This window comes from Caloenas nicobarica, chromosome 2 (assembly GCF_036013445.1).
Source record: "Caloenas nicobarica isolate bCalNic1 chromosome 2, bCalNic1.hap1, whole genome shotgun sequence".
Lineage (NCBI taxonomy): Eukaryota > Metazoa > Chordata > Aves > Columbiformes > Columbidae > Caloenas > Caloenas nicobarica.
The window spans coordinates 28,049,698-28,073,235 of record NC_088246.1 but is presented as its reverse complement, the minus strand read 5'-3'; the positions used below and the strand labels follow the sequence as shown (position 1 = coordinate 28,073,235).

Genomic DNA, 23,538 nt, shown 5'->3' with positions numbered 1-23,538 from the left:
ATGCATGGCCAAGTACGTACTTTCTAGAAAAACACAGTTAACAAGCCAGGTAAAAGGCACTACATCCTTCTCAAAGGAAGGACTTCATTTGACTTGAACATGACCTGAGCACCAGTCATTCCTTACACAACCCATCATTTCCTCTAGTGGGACAGATAAGCAAACATTAAACTGATGACAATGAAACAGATAATCTTGCCAATCTAGGTCGGTTCAGAGTCAGTACTTGTGTTAGGTGATGGAGGAAGCTCGCTCCTCCATAAGCGACCGGGACAGAAGGGGGTAGTGCTGCTGCACGCTCTGACACGGACCCTCATTTGAAGCTTTTGTTTATACTCACGATGACCAGAAATCTGAAGCTTAAGATGAACTTCCCAAGATCTGTTATTATTATGTCACAGGATAATAACGTAAAATTTCTCAAGGTTAACAAGTTCTATTAAAAGGAATGGCTGCTAGATATAACTACTAACCTTATCGGTTATAATCCAACACAAAAGCTGATCTCCAAAGAAGCAAGGGAGGGAAGGACTTTCCTACTGAGCTGCTGGGATTCACTTCCTAGCACAAATCCTATTTGATTTTTTCCCTTCTCTTTCAGATCACCTTCTGGCTAATTGCTATGAAACATTTTATTTTAAAAGTATCAAAAAGGAAAGAGTAATCCCATCTTTGTCTATTCTTCTAGGCTACTTCAGAGCCTTTTGGAGATAAAGTATGTTGCAGGGTTTCTCCTGCTTTAACAATATTATCTAAGCTATTGTAATATTGACATGTCTGTACTACATAATTCCTACAGCTACAGTTTACAGATGCTTCTTCTTGTTCCTTATTTTCCCCAGCTTTCCTTTTCCCAGTTCTCTACCCTTATGAGCAGCTAACAACTCTTCGGAAAGCTACATGCAACAGCAGAGACAAAAGTTGATAAAGAAGATTTCTTTTGGCTTTCCTTACTGATTTTGGTATCTTTAGAGGGCAGGGAAAATGGGAAAGCCAGCAGAGAAGTCAGGAAGACAGCCTGTATAGTTCTGCTACTGCAGCTCTCCAAGCTCGGAGCAAAAAACCACGGGCAATAGCACCCTAAGTCTGTAAGTTCAGAAAAACGCCTAAAACCTCTTCTACTTGTCTGCTCTAATCAGCACAGTTATCTTCAAGCCAAAGATCAGCAGCTCTCACTTAAAAAGGGATCTTAGCTTCTACAGCTGCTAACTGGTAACATTTAGAGGGAAGTCTTCCTTCTTGCCATGGCCGAATAGGCTCAAGGTATGCATCACAACAAAATTCATAAACATCTGCTGCTGCGCACATATTCTCTTGCTAAAAACACTGCCACACACAGAGGACATTCATTTATGTTAATGATATTTATCTGAAAAAAACCCAACACCATAATACTTCAAATAAGTACTTAAATTTGTAGCTGCTGTAAACACCAAAACTTCCCTATATTTCTACTCCGCATAAATTTGTTACGTTCCCTCTTGAAAGAAATAACCTGTGGAGCATTTATTGAGGTGCTGGTGTTTGCTTGTATCACATCAGTCCCATACTCTGGAGGGGAGAGATAAGCCAGAAAGCCCCAAATGAGAAAGAGCAAAAGGTTCCATCTAGGCAACGTTAAACAAGATCTTCAAAGACCCTTTTGCCTCCCCCTACTCCCACATTGCTGTCCTCACTCCTACTCCCCCTACTCCTCACTTGCTGTCCTGTTCCCACAGCTCAGATGATAATCAGAAATCCCTAGAATCTAATGTTTATTTTGTCTGGCAAATTATACTTTTACGAACACCTGTTTATATCTTAATTGTCCCACAAGCTGAATGAACTCAATTTATAATGCAAATTAGACTATCACACAATAAAAACTAACTTCAAAGAGGAAAGAAAAAATCGGAGAGAGCACAAAGCATTTTGAACCTTCTTTTTTCCTCCAGAAGCCTTACATTTGTTAGAAAGGTGCCAAATGGGCAGCCCCTGAAATTAAAACCCTTTCTGCACACAATAGACACCGTGTATTGACAATGTTAGAGCAAGAAACAGCTTTTCTTACTTTCAAGTCACACTCCATGTTTCAAAGCAAGACTGAAGTAACAAAGGGTGAATTACATCAGAATTATTTTACTGTTAAGCATCATTTTACCGTGCTCAATCTCTGCACACTGTCAGTGAGGTTCTTAATAGTCAAAACAGTATCATAAATAAAGCCTGAAATGGCTGGGAGCAACATAGTACAGAAAAGTCAGGAACACAGAGAAGTGTCAGGTCAGTATAATAAATGCTATAATCTGATCTCAGATCGAAAGGTCTTTGGGTCCCAGTTTACCCAACCCCTCAAGAGAAGGTCTTGAGTCCAGTAAGACAAGATCAGTTTACAGCATGAACGAGAAAAGGACTCAAGATTTCCTATTTCAGTTTCACACATAAACCATTACTGTCTCTCCCATGCAAATGGCCATTTTTCACTATCTTAAAGTGTTGACATTGACTTTCTCATTTATAACAAGTCACACTGTACTTTACTATTATTGGACTGACATCCCAACAAAATATGCAATGGGAAAAATACAAAACCTGGGGGAGGACGATTCCTTAATGCAGTATGCAAAACCCAAACATGGTAGAAAAACACTGGCCAAAGTTAACTTGGAAAACCCTGTCACATTTGCAGTTTAACTCCTTGAATATTGTGGAGCCCATCCCTTTATCTAGTACACAGTGTGTCATATGCGTTATGGCATATATTATATTATCTATTAGGTATCTAAGCACAAAGAAAAAAGTTCCTGTCCTGAAAAATTCACATTGCAAGAACCGATTTCTCAGTTCTGCCTAGTGTAGTCATTAGAGGCAAGCATTGCCTTTTGTTATGCAGAATTGTTTCTGAGCACACTTGCAGTGATATTTAGATATCAGCCTCATATGCAAGATCTTATGACGCTACACATATTTTTGTGCTTCTAAATCATAAAGACACCCTTTAAATGGGCTAGGACATGTTTCACTCATATGCTGGAGAATCTACATCAGTGAAATGACCTTGATGAAGCCAACCTGACCAGCAGAGTTTTATAGCGATGGTGGTAACACAATGAAGAACTGGACACTCCAGTAGAGAACATCAATCACCATCAGTGCTGAGACCGCCCAGGCTGGTTACAATGCAAAGCCCAGCACAAAGCTCTGTGATGCAATTAAAGTCAAGGTTATGAAATGGCTTATGTTTTCAGGCATGCATTCTTCAAGCATATCTAGAACTGCAAGTCCTAGAGAATTTGATATCCCACATTAGTCACACTGGTTTCTACTTAAATGCCTAACTTATTTATCCAGAATACAATCTATTCAGAGCATATTCTTTGGACATTAGCTAAACAAAGCACTGCCAAATGCAATGACACACAATCCAGCTATGAGAAATATTAATTGAATGCACTTAGATGATCATCAAACAATCTGCATTTCACCAAACACCAGGGAGTCAAAAAATCAGTTAAAATTACGGAAGGTATGGTAATCAAATTTAATTCAAACAAGCAAGGTGTTTTCTCCATTCTTGGTTTGCAATCCAAATGAATAGGGATAAAAGAAACAATATGTAAACATATATGGTAGCTGGTCACCAGATACTAATTGTGCTCTGACAGTAAAGGTGTTATATGTTATTTCAAAACTAACAAAGTATAAAATTATCCTCTAAAGTAAATTCTTCTTTTTTGCTCTTTTAAAAAAAATGTTTCTCAGCTGCCTTTAAAAACATCTCATTTGCTGCATCTCTGTGTGTTAACCATAAAGTCTGCCAAGAGTCTCATAAGGAAGAAAAAAATGCATAGTTTACAATGTACGGAGAAGCTGGATTTACAGCGCTCTGAAGGAGAATCAAAGATCAGTGCTAGTATTATTATAATCCAAACTACTGAACAAGGTTTTCTAACAAAAAAGCGATCCACTTAAAGAAATTTGTACTTTCCGTAAAAAAAAAAAAAAAAAAAAAAAATCCCAGAAGCAGACCCATTTTCCTTAAAAAGACAGCCTTGAGAAACAAACAATACATTCAGTCTTCCAGAATATTCAGTAAATATCCTGCAATATCATAATTATGACAGAGACCTACAACACTACTGGTGATAGAGGAATATTATCTTTATTTCAAGCAATTTAGTGGTATTACAGTAAATAGCGTATCATAATGTATCTCAGAATTCATTTAGCAGTTATGTCTGATGGATCTGGAAATGGAAATTGTCTTAGCAGATTGTTCTTCCAATTGTAGCTGATGCTTTTTAGGGTATTCGCAGGGCCTTTTTAGAAAATGTGTAGGAATTCCAGAGTGAGCATCCCCATTGATGACAATGATTCACTTTTCAAATAAGAACAGTAATAGCAAAGAGGAACACAAGGGGAAAGAAAAATTATTCACGAGGCGCTGTGAATGTTTAGCACTTTGCATTCAAAAACTTAAGCTAGGAGAAAAGGATCAGTAAAACCTTGCTGGAGAGAGGAAAAGCATACATTACATTACAGTTTTTAAATGTCACAAACCTCAACCCAAAACATAATCAACAAAACACCTCCACACCAATAAGTATGTGACTTATTTCCTTATGGAACTGTAAGACGGGAGGAAACCTACCCGGACATGCACAATACAGATGCCCTGAGATGGTTCAGAAAACCTCATGTGAATCAGGAGAGCTGCTGTTCTTTCAAGGCTTACTTAAGAGTTTAGTCAGGATCCCCTCCAGGGACCCAAGAAAAAAGTTATTTCCACCTGGGAGAACACAAGTAGATGGAAGAAGAAGTGCTGGAGACCTTGCAGTAGCTCGTTGCCGTATCCAAATGGCTTCTGGTTGACTTCATTCTGTTTTAACAGAAATGCGGTGAATGGGATCGCAATACCAGCCCGAGACTGGTGTTGTCGGTGGTTGCAGCAGGACAGACTTCCACGCTGAAAACTCCAGGCTAAGATCAAGTCCTCGAGAGGCTTTTAGAAGGAACAATGGCTGTCACTGGAAATCAGCTTTTCTATTTGCTTTGGGCTCTTGTTTCCCAGGCTCTTATGACTCTCATTCTGTTAGGCAGCAGTCATTCATCTTTCTTAAAGAGCTGCTGCTACCTGTACAAACTTTGTGTGATCAGTAGGCAGCATGCTTTTTCTCCATTTATCACTATTGCTGTTCAGAGTAAAACAGAAACAGATTTTAAAGCAGCCATTTAAGTATATTTTTACTGATTTGTGGCATACATTGTAGATATTTTTCATTTTCCGCGTTAAAGCCTGCTTTTCAGCCATTCCTTAGGCTAGAATGGAATCAAGGTCAGGTTAATGTTGCTGAAATCTTAAAAAAAAATTCTAAAGAAACTGTGAAAAGTACCTGTGACATTCTACAGTTTTTTATTACAGCAAAGCTGCCCGCAGTGTATCCTGGCCTGCAAAGAACAGTAGGGGAATCTTTGCTAAACTGCACTTTCATTATCAATAACGATGTACATTTGTACATCCTTAATGGCATTAAAGCAATTAAAAAATTCAGAACTAGCTTTTTCTCTAACGTAGGAACAATTTGATAGTTTAAATGCAGAATGAACTTTCTGTAGTTAGTACAAGCTCCTTGCTCTCTCAAACAGCTAAAACTGTTCCCCTGCAATGGGGAAGAACTGTGAGGCTGCCATTCGAACTCTAGATACTTTGAATGTTCCACGCTTAAAGTGTTTTAGTTTAATTGTCCTAGTAAATACTAGAGATGCCTGTGAGTTTCATTTATGAAACACCTGGAAAATGCAATTCTACCCTGAAAAGTACTCTTAAGTACCACAAAAGACTGCATATCTAGTGTCTAAATCAACTATCTCCTTTGTTCGTCCATTAATAATTTTGCAAACTCAAACCAGAACAAGCTTAAGGTTCTGTTTTTACTCAATCCCCTATAATAACAATTCGGCACAGGAAGTATTTGGAGGGGGGCTGGTGATAAATTTAGCAAATATATTGAACTTAATATAACCGAAATCGTATAATGATATTTTTGTTCCTAATTCCTACTTTTATTCCTTTATTCCTAATTCCTATTATTTAATTATTTCATTCAATAATTGTTTAAAGACAGAGAACCATTACATCTTAAATGTGGGCCTCTATAATGAGAAACTATAAAATTGTGAACAAAGAGGGAGAAGATGCAACACGAAGGAAGACTGCAGAACTAAGAGAAAGCAGAAATAAGAAGGAAGCAGAAAAGGATTCTAAATCTTTATTAAAAACGCTAAGTCTTAATTTCCCACCACAACTAAAATAATTATACTCTTTCCTTCTACCTCAACCAATTTTAGCACTTTTGAATGTGATAATTGCAAAGCCGTCTCAGCTTTTATGCCCCCTCAGTAGCGGGTTCCTGTTCCTGCTGCTTCCCTGGGCCTCTCTGGAGGTCCCTGAGCTTCAAGCACTGTCCTCACAGGTGAATTTGGGACAACGCTCCCCTCTGCGACGTGAATATCATGATAAGAATTATCTAAGAAGAAAGAGATGGGAGTTCAGTAAAGAACAGTTTATCTAGTTCCTCTGTTCCTTCAAAATACTGTGCAAGCTATTCAGAGCAAAGATCTCATACATTAGAACAAGCAACATGAACAACATGCAGCACGTTATGCTTCTGCCAGTGCCAAGAAATGTTACTAACTAGGCCAGATCTTTTTTTTTTTTTTTCTGTAGCACGTTTGCTGAAAGATTAAAAAGTTCATGAAAATTTTTATAGTAAGTAAACCGCAAGCCAGAAGAACAGTAATTGAAAATACTGGCAGCTCTAGACATCCAGCAGTGCATTCATAGCCACAAATGAGAAGTGAAGGACAAGTCAATATATTGCAAAATGAACAGAGAAGTCTGAAAAATGCTGATAATGGATTTGCTCTGTAACTCCACTGTCATCCAAAAGCACAAAGTACTCACATTTATTTTGCTGCTACCTTCATTCCTGATGTAATACAAAACTCAGACATTAACTATTAAAATTCAGTTATCTATTGAAGCAACTTTGAACCATGAAGGAGTTCTTTGTATGTGGGGCAATAATTTTTAACTAACTAGGATGCAAATGTTACACACCCCCCTAGAAAATACTCTTTTAACAGAGCTGGAGTCAGGAGGAAAGACTATATTTTAACTTTTCAATAGAGCCAGAGAATTTACTGAAAAAATAATTTTCTATAAAACTTTGCTTGCACATTGAAATAAACAGTATTTAAATAATCAGTTTTAATTTAGCAGCTACATTTGGTCCGTGTAGTTGGTGACAACAAGATTCGAGTTTCTCTCTACTGCTGCAAGCAAAAAAATATCCTGAAGACTTTTTGGGAAGCTGATGTTCTGAATAAAAGCAGCTCAGACAACCCAGGTCTCTGACTCCATGTCTCTACTTCTTGTTCCCAATCCCTGCTATTGTAGAAGCTCCAACATGGTAACCAGCTATGGCAGGAAAAAGGTGAAAGTTCTCTGAGTTGGTAGCTGTCCATGGAGCAGAACCTCTAAAAAAGAGGGATAATACCTCATTCTCTCATTATTCTGCTAAGTGTATGAAAATCCAAGGACTTGAATGGGAAAGGAAGCTGTCTACTTAAGAACTTAGACAATTAACCATAAAAGACTAGTAAGAAAATCTTTAGCAAACATTGTTTCACAAAAAAAAAGTCAATTTTTCAGTAAATTGGAACAACTGAGAAAAGCTGCATAAATCAGTAGTTTGTTGTTTTGAGAAGAAAAGGAAACCCCTCCTTAAGTAATTTCAGGTATTCGGCAACATCTGTGAAATGTCTCCCTAGAACGTTAATATCAATGAAAGGAAAAAGACCAAGGGATAACAATTCCCATCTACTATAAGAGGAAGGGAAAAGGAAATGATCTTGGATTTGGTTTTCATAAAAAAGCTGTTTAACTAGAGTGAACAGAAAAGAACTACTTGTCTGAACCCAGGTGGATCTTCCTCCAGTGATTCCTGCAAACAACACCCTCAGCAGTGCTCGCAGAAGTTTTGTTTGGCAACTAAACCCCCGGATCTTCCTAATGGTCTCTCTCCTCAGTCTCACAGAACATAAAGAGATTCTCAGGCAGATGTGTGAATAAAAATTGCTGTATCAAGTGTTTCTTCAGAGTGTTTTATCCTGCTGCTTAAAATCCAAGCATGTGGCAAGACTGGCAATATGTCCTATTTACAAATTTAAAACGTTCTAATGCTGAAAAAGTAAATTAGGCAAGCATCTCCTAACACAACTTTCTGCCTGCTCTCTCCAGAGAGATTCCAGTCAGTAACAGAAAGGAAGGATGGAAATTTGAGTTCAAGTTCCTCCACACACGGTGCGTAGCTGGAGCATTTCTCAACATCACCTTCAGCAAGCAGACCACCAGGAGCCGGACTTTGTAAAGCTTCGATCTACCTACAGTAACAAGATTGAGTTGTCCTCAGCAGCTACTGCTCAGGCTTCTGAGATTCAGGAATAAAAGCACGATGACTCCTAAAGCAGTAAAGGGCCAGATAACTAATTAAATAAATAAAAGGAAACCAATATGGTGATCGCTTTCAATTAAGGTGGCCTCCAAAGCCTCCTGGTTCTCTACAGAAGAAAGATAATTGGATCATAATGAAAAGGAAGAAGGGTACTTTCTTGGCTTTTAAAACAGATTTGTTTTTCTCAGGCAGGACCCCTAATTACATTACAGCACTAGAATAGTATTCTTAACACTTGCAATAACGTGGAAGCAAAGAAATTTGTAAACAAATAATTTCCATTTTATTTCATATTTTTAAAAGGTGCTTTAGAACAAAATTTGACAATGTGCAACCCAGCGCAGAGTCTTTCCCAAGTCTGATACAATTGAGGAGTGGTGACGTTTTGGGGATTTTTTCACAGTAGAAATTACAGCAGTAGCACATCGTGATGAAAGGATCACACCACACTGATGGGAAGTACAGAAAAATATATTCCTGTCTTATCAATATTAGCATTTTGGACTGAAACAAGGCAGTTTTCATGTCATGTTTCCTTTCCGTTAAAATGGACTGCCCACTGCTGTTCGTGGTGGTTTTTGTGGGTTTTTTTCCCCTAGAAAGTGGCAGTGAAACTAACCTAAAGACATTGTTATTTTCCTTACTTGGTGTTTAGAGTAGTTATTATTAATAATAAGCTGCTCTATATTGCAGTCTTTCAGCCACCATTTCATGCTAATGCATCATGCTGTAAATATCACTGTAACATCAGGCTGTATTGGCACACAGTCTCATCAAGTGATGTATGATCTACATTGCATTTTAGATCAATTTTAACATTTGGAAAGCCCAGAAGGGTTGCTCCCAGAGGCATGATGACTGACCAATCAATTTGTTGACAGCAGCGAAATGAAGCAGCATTACTGGCTTTTAGTCCAACCGCATGTGTTCGGGCAAGATACAGGATAATCAGTAGTTTTATCTGGGGATTAAGCTAGTCAGAAGAACCCAAAATTAGAGAAAGGCTAAAAAATGTGATGGGAACATCTGGGCACTCAATTTGAGCATCTCCTGCTACTAATAACCATCCAATGCAACTGCATAAGCACACAATTAAGTCAAGCGTATAGTGAGTGTCTGCCCAAACTCAATACGGAGGTTGGCAAATTGTGTTTCTGGATACATGCACCTTGGTCACTATTGGGAGTATGCGTTCCTTTACCAAAGCCTGGCTCTCAAATCGAAGGTGCTGCCAGTCAGGCCACTTTTACTATTTTATGAACTTTTTACATGTGGGTACATACATTGCTATTTACAGGCACTAAACCATCCCATGCTTGTGTGCTATTCCTTCCCTACAGGACGCGGTTTTGTCTTTTGTGGCTCAAACCTCAGCAATGATACTGACCGACCACAGCACTCACTCCACCAGCAGGAAGGGATGCTCCAAGCCTTTTGTTGTGTTTACGTGTATTTGCTACCCTGACACAACACTCAAGTCCCATCTTAAAAGACTGAAGTCCTCCTCAGTTCTTGTAATGAATTCTCAGCCAAAGTTAAACAAAGCGTTTTACAGTATCTCACACTTGCATAGTGCCATAGGAAAGTACTTTGTAAGAGAGCGCTGCATTACTTTTGAAAATGAACCATTTTCTAAGTTCAGAGAGGAAGTTGGTGACAACCACGTTAATTCACATCTCTCAATTCCCACTCCAGTTCCCTATATCTAAAAATCTAATGCTTCTCTTTAAGAAAAAGACAAAAGACAATTCTTGATGTTACTGAGATTACTAAGTATCTGAAATAACCCCAGCTGTGTATCATGCTACACAGATAATAAGTTCAACTATGCACTTTAGAATTGAGAAAAATCCTACGAGGTGATAGTCTTATGAGACACCCCCAGGTCTTACTGGTTGACCCTGGTCAATGGATTACACAAATCAGAGTTTATAAAATGTTGTTTGTGAGGCTGTTGCAACCAATCCTTCGTGACACGCAGAGCGGACTTTCTTACGGATGATCATGTTGCTTAAATGTTACATGTGTATCTACCTATACCTGGTATATTCACATATAATTTGTACATACACCCTTCCCCGCAAGGTGCCCAAATGTTGAGGACAGACAGAAGTCCACTGGTCCATACACTCTGGTGATCTACCTAGTAAGAAAAGACCTCTTAAATACTTTAGCTGATGATCACAACAGATAGCAATATGAACATTATCATATAATGAAGCTTTATAAAGTAAACATGCTGTTGCATAGTAATAGTTGTAATATGTAATAGTTGATTTTTTTAGCTGACTGGCTATTTACCTTTGTTCCTCACTAAGATCACAACCGTATCCTGTGCCTTTCTTATATGTCAGCTCTACTTCATAAGCACTTTCAATCTGTGGCTGCACATGGATTCCCCCAAAGAACTGCCAGCTATTTACTACACATGCAAAGGATGGAGGGAGCTAAGAAAGATGATGTCCATTGCAGCCACCAACACTAAAAACTAGTCATCCTTCTTTAAAGGTAATGTTAAAACTTCACTTCTCATAGCTTATGATCATACACAATAGCCCAGTAAAACAACAGATCTTTCTTCCGATGGTACCAGCGTTCAGACAAAAGTACGTGCTTGATGACCTGCTGCAGACAGTCTTATTCCAGTCCCTTCTAAGAGTGGATAATTTCATTAAGTGATTATTGCCTACATACCCAATTAAGAAGAGAGAAAATATGGACCAACGTGCTTTAAGAGCTTTATATTGAAAAAGAAGATCCTAGACTTAATATGACATATGATGAGCCATTAATCTACCCAGGCCATGACTAGAATTCTACCTTATGAAAGCCTGAAACAAGACTGCTCATCTAAGCAGCAACATTTTCTATAGACACTATATTTTGTCAAAATGAAGCAAACTAATCACAAACATTGGCCAATAATTTTGAAATATAAACTACCTTTTCTAAAGAAAATATAAGCAATTTAAAACGATGTAGTAAATCTAGGCCAGAACACCCTTCTCGATATTTTTTTATATGGGACCCTCTGAACCAGAAACTAAGAGCTGGGTGATGGAACAGAGACATGATCAGTAATATCTCCTTTTCCGGTAACTTGTAAAAATACTCCAGACAGTGAAGCTTTAGTAAAAAATAGGCAACAACAGATCTGGAAGAATCTTTTTTTTTTTTTTTTAAATGAAGACAAAGTCATATCAGAATTATTCATGCCCTGGAATTAGATCAGGTATTCTGCTGAAAAGGATATCTTAAAAGTCTATCAACTTCAGCAATACTTGCTAAATTCTCTAAGAGGGGTAAAAAGAAAATTAAATTTATTTTTTCCCCCACTCTTAAATTGTGCACTAACAACTTCCATTATCTCTTCCTTCATATTTTATATCTTATAGTATTTCTTTCTTTCCAATCGACTAATGACCCCTAACCAGACACTGGGAAACTCGTTTACATCTCTCCAGAATCCTTACATAGGAGCTTTACAAAGGATCAACTTAATGAGGATATTATCTGCCTATTCTGATACAAAAATATTTTTTCCAATTTATTTAGATACTTGCTCAAAACAGTGCACACCAGTATCTATATGCAGAAAACCACAGATAATCTTAAATTTACTTTAGGAAACCTGGGCTTTCTATCAGCTGTGTTCTCAGTTTTTACTAGCAATTTACGAAAAGAAAGGGCAGAAGAACCATCATATAACTATTGCAATTCATAAAGAAAACTATGTCCTATGATGATAAGTATCACAGCAAGGTAGATAATTAAGCATGGCTATAACAACAACATATAAATTAGATAATTATGGATTAAGCAATCCCTTGGGGGATTCTATCTTGCCCTAGAAAACATATAACAAGCTTCTTAGATAGAAGGCAATAGCTATTAAGTATCTGAGGGAGAAATAGGACTATAAAGAAAAACAAACAAACAAAAGGAGCACACAGCAAGAGAAAAATCTTAATTTACAATCAAAAGACAGCGCTCATTTTTGGTAGTTTATTTTAATACACTTACTGGTACAGTTTTCACCCATTAAATCTGCTGACATCTGTTGGCTAAAGAGCACATGTCAGATTATCAAGAAGTGCAATATCGAATAAACCCGAGCTGCTTCTTAAGGTGACAGTAGGGAGATGCAAAACACTGCAGCTATTACCAGAAATGCAATTTTTTTTGTTGTTGTTTCTTACATCAATTTAATAATCCCAGGTGTCCTGGACACCAGACATACAATAATCTTCATAAATCCTAATTCACAGCCATACCATCTGTCAAAAATATTTTTTATGTCTCCTAATAGATATGCTACATAATTGCTCTCACAGTAGAGCAAAAATACGTGGTTGGGCTAATTTGCTTTACCAGTGGAATAGCTCATTATCAAAAATAACCCCACCACATTACTAGGGTTTCCAGCACTCTTCATATATCAAAACTAACCTTTCCATTCTGTTATTTTCTCTAACCTAAGTTCCCCATGAAAGCAGATAAAGATTGAATTATCTGGAAATTGTACTATAATAATGGAAAACTCACAAGCATGAAAAAATAAAACTGTACTATCTCTTTCTATTATGATGATGTTGCAGTTAAAATTAGAAGCTTTGTATTTCAGTGTCCAAAGAGACTAATATAAGTTCTCGGCCCTGCAGAGCACTAAGCAGTTTGGCCCCAATCCAGAAAAGCACTTAAATGTGCGTATGACTTTTAGTCCCTGAGCCTGGAGCAACTTCAGTGGGATCGTATGCGCTTGATGAGGCCCAGAGCATTCGCGTCTCCCCGGGACTGACTTGGCGTCGGGCAATGATCCTCCCAAACCTCCGCCCGTACTCGTGGAGATGGAGACGATGCTCCACATTGGTCCGGTCAAAGCAGGAGTTTCTGTTCCCACTCTCTGCAGCAGAAGACGAAATGTTTGGACTAAAGCTGGCCTTTTGAGAAGACCCTTCCTCCAGCAAGTTTCTAAATATCTGTAGTTCCTCTAACATGCATGCAATATCAAAACCTCTTAAAGTAACGCGGACTGCAGGTATAGTAGTTGGTACAAGAGGTTCTGTTACACGTTGCTAGTTGCAGCAAGATGATCTTGGTGTAAGCTTGTATTTGTGCATTGGTTTAAATGATTACGCAAAACTATACAAAAATAGGTACTTGAGAATTCAGTAGTTGCACAGCAAACAAATCCAATAGTACCTAAGAAAATGGGAAATTCCAAAGATGACGACAGTTACCAAAAATACTCCATAAGATAGTTTCTTCAAAAGATCTTAATTCAATCTTATTTCCCTTTCGAATAAGGAAGTGACCCACGAACAAAGTATTACTTCATTCTTCTTTAAGTCACAATTCTAAAAGCATTTCCCATGTTCCACAAAGTCTACATCTACTAAATTGTAAAATCGATTATATTTAAAAATGAAAGCATTTTTCCAGCAGTTGAAAGATGCAGCTGAAGAACTAAATGCTCTTCTATTCAACTCTGCATGACAAATATCTGATACTGCTTTGCAGTCTAAGAGGTATCTTTTAACATACTGTACTGCATTTACGAAGCATTCTTGTTTTATGGGTAACAAGTTTATCATTTCAATTAATGTTCTATTTCTCACTGATATATGGAATATATAATACAAAATACAATGCTTTTCCAATTTTGCTAAATTGGTAGATTCCTCCCACAAAGCATACTCACAACTGCAAATAGGAATACTGCTTTCCTAATGGCCAGAATTATCCATTTAATTTCCATGATCCTCAGTTACTCTATTTAATTTGAGAAACGGAGAACTTCTTTGAGTAAATGTGAAGTCCAAACATGCAAATCCAGAGACTGGAATTAATAACTTTGATACTCCCAGTGCTGCACCTGTGCTATCTTAATTTAACTGATGTTGTCACAAGCCAGTTCATACAAGTATTTTTGTGACATACGAGTCTTTTAATATAAAGACTAAAATAAATCTTTCGTTTATTTTCACTGTCATATCTGCTACCTTATTTTGAAAAATTTGCTGCTTTCCTCTAATTCATTAACACTTAAAATCTACACAAGGTCCTATTTTATTGAAATTCCACAGAATTGAACAAACCACTGATGCTACAATAACTGGCACCTCACAATACCTAGCGAGAGCATCACATTAAGGGAAACTGTGTCTGTGTGGTAGGTAATCACTAATGTTTTATACTGCCTCAAATTGCAAGACTTCAGTTGCAAAACACCCCGGCTCAGAAGTGCATGGATCCAGAAGTCAGACTAAAATTTTGTGATTAATTGTAACTAATTCATACTTTCACGTTATCAGAAGGCAAATCATTACTTATGATGAATTCAAAATTTCTGTATCAGACAGAGTTTTTAATTTGAAACTAAAAAAGGAGACTACAGATCACACACACATGTTGACCACTCTTAAAGATGCAGCATTATCTCACACACCTTTGATATAACAAGGGACTTAGCAATAATAAATATTAAAATAGAACTGAGAAGAGAGGGTCTGACAGAGACACAGTTAGTTTCAAGGCTAGGTATGAGAAAGTATAGGTTAAGCAAAAAAACCCCCCAAAACACGCCACAAAAGCACAAGAAGTCCATGGAAAATGTCTCACAGTTATCTTGCAAATATCTAAAACTATATGGCTGTGCAAGACAGGCTCATACTCATTGCAAAAACATTTTCAGAGGCGGTGGAGAAGAAAACATGTGTACATCATATGCAGAAATATTCTGAAAAGCCCTCTTCAGTATACATGGACTAAATATTAAATAAACCAGATGAAGAAAAAGAAGTCCAGATTTACAGCCACACTGTACTGAAACAGAAAGCAAGTCTGTTATACTCACACATTTACAAGAAGTTACTTATAATGGTAGCTGTGGAAATAATGACTTATGTAAATGTTTGACATTTTCCATCACTACTCACCATGCTAATGTTTCTATGCAATTCATTAACATTCTAGCTACAGTTTCATGTTTGCATGTCTGAAGTATAAAAATAAGATATTCAGCAATACCACACAGTCCAGCCTTCTTACTATTTCTTTTTCAAATCAATATCAGTGGCCTTGAATAATATTGCCATCTAATTACTAGCAATGCTTCTTTTATGATGGATGACAAGGAAGGCTGAGTAGGCACTCAGTTTATGGAAGATGTGAATGTGTTGAAACTTTCTGCTGCAGGGCATTCATGCTTCTTAAATGAGCTGCTATGGAAGTTTCAACATGTGTGTGTAAGGAAATAAGTCTCCTACCTGTGGAGGTTGGTTGTACATTGGTCTGGTCTCTGGAAATGAAGATTTATCCTTTGACTCTCTACTTTGATCATCAATTGTGTCACCTGGTAAAAACAAAAACATAAAAACCACACCACCTATTAAATCACTTAAATCCTTCATATTTTATATGGAATAAGAAAAATTATTGAGTCTTCCTAAAATCAAATTATACAATTCCCTAGGAAAGGGGTTACTCTGTTGCCGCATTTATATTTCACAATTTTGAACACAAGGAAAGAGAAAAATATTGAAAAGTGGTTAGCAAAACCTGGGAATAAATCTGTGTCAGTTAGTTAAAGGGAAAAATTCAGAGGAAAAGAAAGAGAAGGAAAAACAGCGGGGCCCCCATTTTTGCACACTTCAGGACCATTAAGTTCTACTCTTGGCAATGTGTCAAACAAAGGCGACACAGCAGTACGACTATTTGCTGCGCAGGCGATACCAGGTGCACACACCTGTCACGTCCCAGTCCTGCACCAGGCTATGAGGACATGAGCACCACTACTCCATCCTCATTTGCGACCTCCTTTCCATACAGAGGATATCTGTGCATGAGTGCTGAAAGAGAGATGCAGCATGTTGAGGGAAATTGTCTGGTATTGACTGTACCAGGACAAGAACTCCTTGGCGGGCTGGGCACTAACCTCCCATTGCACAGACCTGGCTGCCTCTGCCCAGGATTTTACTGAGGAGACATGATTCAGTTTATCCCAAAAGCTGCAGCTGGTACCAGTCTAAGATGAACAGATCACAGCAATAGAGACAGAGTATTTAAATTGATTTTAAAGATGGAAGGTACATTATTAATTTTATTAAAAAGGTAGAAGTAGTAAAACAAAAAAAAGCAGGCTTTGTTTCCCAGATATTGTAAAGCAAATATCCACCTCGCCTATCTCCAGTCTTCTTTGTCGGTGGGAGGGTGTTCAGGAAGTAATAAGGATTTTCTGGATTATCTCCTTCTGCTGTTAGTGCTACTCAGCAAACAGTTTGTAAGAAGAGACAACTTAGAAAGATGAAAGATTTATCACATAATTCTGGTTTTATTTTTTATTTGAACTGATACCGCTTTCTGTAACAGAGTACTTTGAAAGTTTGTATTCTTAAAGAGCCCTTCAGTGACAATTCTAAATGAGAGGGTTTAAGTTACTGTAGTCTAACTCCTTTGTGAAGCCTGTGTTTTTGACTTTCCTGTTCTATTCTCTCCAGAGGTTTAGTTAGAGCTGGTGCACCCGGCAGAATCCACTTTCTGCCCATGCCCTGGTCGCCTGGAAGCCAGTGACACCCAGGCCCACGTGTCCTTGCTCCACGTTGTCACCAGCCCCCAAGGACTGACTGGTCAGGCCCCCCGGGCACAATGCAATATTTGGTAAAGTATCTTATGAAAACAAGCAGTAATATTTAGTCATTGGACATGCTTTTTAATACCCAAGTATTATTCCTAACAGTGCATTTTGAGAATCATCGATAAATTATCTTTGTCATAGGTCATTAATGCCTATTAATTCCATTAATATCTAAACTTTTCAAGTCTTGGGGAGCAGAAAAAAGCTTCTCAATAAACTAGTAATTCTCTACCTAAAATACTCCAAAGCACTTGTATTCACATAATCTCTTAAAAAAAAAAGGGGAGGGAGAGACCAAAGGAGATGGAGTGTCAGTTCATCTTTGATTCCACCCCACAATACCGTGAGAAAAAAATTTCTAAGCACCTATAAGATAATGAGGTAAGTAACAACCAAGAAAATAAATAATGTTAAACCATTAGTTTGCATTTGTAATGAAGAGGCCTGCAAAGAAAAACTGTTAGAGGTCTTGTAAATGCACTCTGCAATGAACGATGCAAAAACTTGGGGAAGCATGAAAATGCTTGACAGATATATGAAGGGGACAGTAAGAAGTATTTTTTGTACATATGGTGTGGATGGGAGTGTAAACACGTTTAAATTGTACCCAATTTAGGCTATACCAGTTTCCAGGAGTAAGGCTATTTAAGCACATGAAAAAACTTCCTAAGGAAATAGTCTCTCTAAACAGTGGTCCATCTCCAAAATATTTCAGAGGTAGGCTGAAGAAACATCTGTCATGAATGGTTTCAGTCCTGCCAAGGCAAGGAAGACGAATGACCTTTTGTGTTCACTCCTAGTCCTGCATTCCGTGAAGGATGGGGGAAGAAAGACTCCACAGGATACCCCTCCCTGAAATCAGGATTCGTTGGGGGAACTCACGCTGGCTGCAGGGAGACTTGCGAAGATGTGAGCGGACTGCAGCGAGCCAGACAAAGACTCACCCGATGTGTAAGGGAAGAGCTGTGCAGCCAGCCAGTAGCAAAGGACAGCTGACTGAGTCAGTGAGGTGACTCATTCTGGGTAACATTGGGTGTATGCATCCACACACTGAAAGAGAGTTACACCGGAGATTTAAGAAACACAGGAACCAACTTTTTTTATTTTTTTTTCCTTGTCTTTACATGCCATTCCTGAGAAAAGTTTGTATACGCAAAAAAAACAAAGGTTCAAATTGATGTGTGTTAATGCTATGCAGAAGATATTTTTTTTCCCTGTGGTTAGTTTTCCTTAAGATGAAAAGAAATCTTTGTTTGAAATCGGGACCAAAAGGTCAAAAATGTAAAAATGTTCACAGGAAAGAAAGAATAAGAACAACTCATTTGGAGAGAAATGAAATTTTTTTACTTAGAACTTTGACACCCAACTCCCAGAGGTCACAAGTTCTTAAGGAGGCCAAAATGTAGAAATATCTATAGTGTTTCACAACACAAATTGCTTTTGTAAAATGTACTTTAATGCAGAGCTCTTCTTTGCTAAAAAAAAAAAAAAAAAAAAAAAAAAGGGCAAATGGGAAACAAATGAGAAAACCCCAATATCCTCCAAAATTTTCAGGCATGTGGTCCTGCAAAGTTAAGCCATGAATCTTTGTACAGACTGTTATTATTTGAGTTAAAGAAGTTAAAACAGTTATTGGCAGCTGCATACTAAGCTGCCCGGGATGTCTACTCTGATAGAATAGTTTTCCAGAGAAATCAATATTTTCAGTGTACTACTTTGACTGATTCCTACCTCAAATATTCAAACATATTAGTCATCCTTATTTCTACTAACCGAAACAATCAATGAACTTTCACATAGCTCCCCAGCTCCACCAGTTCCTAACCTTAATCAAGCTTGCTATAGCCAACCCATCTTGTTTAGCCACCCCTAAAATTTTTGTGCAGCTAGTTTCCCATTGGCCTCAATTCTAACCTCTTTCCTTAACTGCAAGTCATAGTATCTCTTCCCTTTTCAGATGCAGCCTCTCAAACGCTTCCCTCTGATCTGGCTTTTCCTCTTCTCCTCTGCAACCCTGAAGTCTGCTTTTCCCATCCACCTCCATGCTAGGAAGATGGATGAAGGCAAACACCAAATAGACAGACATCCCATGAGAGCACAGATCTTTGGGAGCAGGAACTAATGCCAGTTCTTTTGAGCACTTTATACATTCTGGTTGCTAGTTTTCGACTAGAGAAAAAAAAAAAACAAAACCAAACAACAAAGAAAGCTTCACCAAAAAACAAAACAAAACCAAAAACAACCCACAAAGACTAACTTCCTCCTTCCAAACACCCTGGAAAAAATCTCAAACCCAAACAATTCCCCTTACACAATCCTGATGTAAATAGGTATCCAATTATTATTTTGCCAGACTAAGCAAGTGAAACCTGGGTTTGCAAATATCACAAACACAAGACCTTAGTAGGCAGGGCTACCAGCTCGCTACAACCACTCCCTAAGAAAAGTCTTTCATCAGAACTGAACTGCAAATATGTTCATTGATAAGGCATGAGGGACCACTGTAATCATCTAGCCTAACCTCCTGTATAAATATAGGCCATGGATTTGTTTGAACTAGAGCAAGTTAAAGCTGCATTTTAATTAACATATAACAGACAAAATTATTCATTTTATGAAACAATTAGATTCTGATTCATCTATCCCTTGGTTTAAAAGCATTCTGCAAAATTTTAGTAATAAAACTCAAAAAAAAAATTAAGTCATGTATCTAAAAATGTCATACACTATTTAGAGACTATAAGAATTAGAAATGAAGGGTGCTCCATGCACTTTAATATGGTTTAAACAGCAGCAGCATAATCTGATATATGCAGGACATCACTGGGAAAATCTATCAGGAAAAAAAAAATCATGCTTATTGCTGTAAAATATTCCCTTACTTATCAATGGAAAAACATTTTCAAGTTTGAAAAGAGAGCAGTAGACATATTTATTCTACTGTCCAGATGAGCCCATATTTCAAATCCTCAGTCTTGGGAGGCTGTTTTAAGCTATATTAAGCCTCTTTCAGGCCCAAACGAACAGCATTGCACTCAAAGGTCAGACCTACATTTCTCCTTTCACCAAGCTGGTGCTGGATTTACAGCAATATTCGCCAAGTTCCACTGGTATCTTCTTTTTCCACAAACTGCAGCCAAGTGTTGCACAGGAAAGAAATACCCGGTCCATTCTTCAGTACGTACTACCTCTGTCCCCCCACGGACCTCAGAATTTTTGGTTTCTTCAGAAATCTGCATTCAGCTGCCTATCTGGACCTCAGCGAACTCTCGTATAGAAAGGTTCAACCACAAGTTTGGCTTCTACTCAACAAGGAAGTGGGGTTTCTATTTATACTCTTTCCTCTTCCAGCATTCTGTTATCCTCAGGCTGTGCAGTCTCTTGATCAACAGACAGCATTCAGAAGGCTACCCTCAGTTTAAAAAATTAAAACCAATTGTAAATACATGTTGGAGTCTTCTGTCACTTAAATTGCCATTTTTCCTGGTCTGTGCAAGAATCCTGTCAGGCAGTGAAGCATGTGCAACACAGCAAGCAGCAACCATCAACCAAATAATGGATTTTCAAATGTCACCTTCAGTTTCAAAAGGAAGACAGCTATTTTCCATTATACCTCAGTTAGGTGCTTAACTCTTTGTTGCCTGTCATTATCTTCTTTGCCGTACATATAAATGGCAAGAACAAATAGTATTCTGGCTTCTACTTGGAAGCCAAAGGAGAAAAAGTTTTAAGAGAGGATTAGTAGGATCTGAAAACAGAAGAGGCTGAGTGTGGAAGCATCAAATTTTTATCGCAAATTTTTGCCCCTCTTTCTTACTCATAAATCTTCTTACTCATAAACCTTCCCCTCTCTCCCCGAGGTAAAGAAGGCAGGCCAGCCACAACAATTCTATGTCACCCTGCTCCAGAACAAACTAACAGAACTTCAGGATTCAGTCCATTGATAGTGGCAGCACTTTCAATCTAGGGAGGTATTGAAGAACTGTAATTCCCTCTCTCCTCTGAACATCTGAGTCTCAGGACTCCCTACAATCCCACTTCCATGTGAAGGGATAGTATCACTTTTCTGAGTTCTGCTCTTCTCTCAGCCTCATTTAAATACCCTCCAGCTCCTTCAGCAAGGATGAAATGTCTCTCCCCAGCCCTGCTTGTTTCTCCAGCACCCACTGCCAGGGTCTCGCAGCTTCCATTTGCTTCCAGCACCACTGCAAATATCCTAGCAAAAAGTTCTTTTTCTTTCTTTGTGCGTACAGCAGATGAGCAATCAGCAATGGATGTCAAGTGGCTGCCGCTCTCCTCACTGCTAGGTCCATCTTCAAGCCTCATCTCAGTTGCTCTGGTTCTTTTCAAGAAGAGTCCATAGCTACATTTAGTAGTAAAGAAGAGCACTGAGCTGCCAGTCCAGAATATCAGTCAAATATGTTTGCAGCTGGGAACTACAGTGGGACAGTACCAGGGAACACTGACGGCAGTATCCAGAACAAGAAATTGTGCTGGCTTTATGGGATCAGGAAAATTAACAGAAGATATAGGGAAGATCTTTAGAAGTTTTTGCTAATGAGCATAGAATCACAGAACGGTTTGGGTTGGAAAGGACCTTTAAAGGTTATCTAGTCCAGTTCCCCCCTGAATGTACCGTACACAATTATGGCAAAATATAATAAACGGTAAATGATTCGACACTTCCCACTGGTGATGAAGAGACTGCTCAACGATCCATCTGAATCAAAAAAGGCACTGGCCAGCTGCTGCCCTCTTCAATTGGAGAGACAGGACACTGACGGATAGGTGGTTCTTCCCTTTTCTTAAAGTGGGACTACAATTCTGTATAGCATTAGTGCTATAAAACCTACACATTAATCCTCATTACCTTCCATGTACACATGGCCAAGACATAATAGCCTTATAAGAATATATATAGTTGGCAAAACAATGAAGTCATCCTAGTTTCAGGTCACCTCATCCTGGTTTCATATTAAAGCTTTTCGTATCAACAGCAGTTTCATTTCAACAAGCTAATAATACCCCCCAAAAATCCAATATATCAGCAAAAAAGATTCTCCACAGCTGCAACTTTCAGCAAAACAAGAGTTTAAGAGTTTATGCTGCATAAGGGTGAACAAAAAGGAAGTCTGTGTAAGCCCTTGCTAAGGCAGAAGTCTGTGTTAGCCTAAGCAGGCACATGGTAAGTCTTTGGCAGCCTTATACTGAGTTTCAACAGTGTTTTTATAGCTGGGTATTAAAGGGTTCTACAAATAAATCTTTGATTGGGAGGAGAACTTACCAGTATCTTCTCTAATCATACTGATGAACCATGAAAAAAAATATATGTAGGCCCTGAAAAGTGGGAACCCTGAAAGACTGATTTCTTCAAACTTGTAAAAGGGAGCGGGGAAAGTGTAACTGGTTAAATATTATTCTCAGTGTTTTTGAATTTACAGACATGAGGCAACAAAATTCAGTCCTTTCCCAATTAAGAGGAATAGCAAATCCAACTACAGCACATGCCACTGAAGATTAGCCACCAAGTTTAATTTTGATATCCCACCCTTCTGCAGGTGATCTTAATGTAGAGTCTCCATTTTCCTAAACAATTCTGTCAGGGTCTTCTCAACCCACATCCCACTATCAAGATCACAGCACAACCACAGATTAAAAACTCCACTACAAAACCTTTTTTTTCCCAAACAAAAACTTCTAGAAAGATGGCAATAGAAAAACAATATGAGAGGATTAGAGGCTCCTGCAGAGTTTCAGTATCCCAGATCTACATACTTTTAAGCTTGTGAACAGCTTTTTATTTCTGTGCTTTTTTGTATTTCCAAATTCTTAAAAGTTTGACTTCTTTCAAAGCTTTCTTGGATCCTAAAACAAAGGACCCTTAGAGTTTAAATCCAACTCCATCTCCAACCACTTCACTGAGGGTAAATCATTCCCACTCCCCCAATCCACATTTATATGGCTTTCCTTTAAGAGGTGGCCAACTTTTACAGAAAGCTGATGAATCAAAAGCCAAAGTTTCATAGCAAAATTTTGGTTGGAAGGAATCCCTGGAGGTCACACTGGTCTAACCTCCAGTTCAGCACAGGGCTAACTTCAAAGTTAAACTGTGTTCGTCAGGTGCTTGTCCAGCTGAATTCTGAAAGTCTCCAAAGATGGAGATCCCACAGCCTCTCTCAGCTCTCAGTTACATCTGTCCCTCTACTATTTGTTACCTCCAGGTCACAGAAAGCTGCAGAATTCATTCATCCATGAGCCAGAATCCCCTATGATTAAATTTTATTTTACTTTGGTTTTAACTTACAGTACTTCCATGTCAAACATAAACAAATGCTGAGGTTCAGTCTCATTCTGCTTTACTGATACATCCATGATGTATCAGATGTGATAGATCCATGCAAGTACTTT

The 23,538-nt window shown here is 38.2% G+C and overlaps 1 protein-coding gene across 1 annotated transcript in view; it reads right to left on the bottom strand.

The window, feature by feature from the left end:
• Window positions 1-23,538, bottom strand: part of UMAD1 (UBAP1-MVB12-associated (UMA) domain containing 1) — an 81,335-nt gene that overhangs the window by 1,961 nt on the left and 55,836 nt on the right. The window contains exon 3 of the mRNA XM_065629349.1: window positions 15,764-15,849. Coding sequence (XP_065485421.1) covers window positions 15,764-15,849 — 86 coding nt within the window. The remainder of the gene's footprint in view (window positions 1-15,763; window positions 15,850-23,538) is intronic.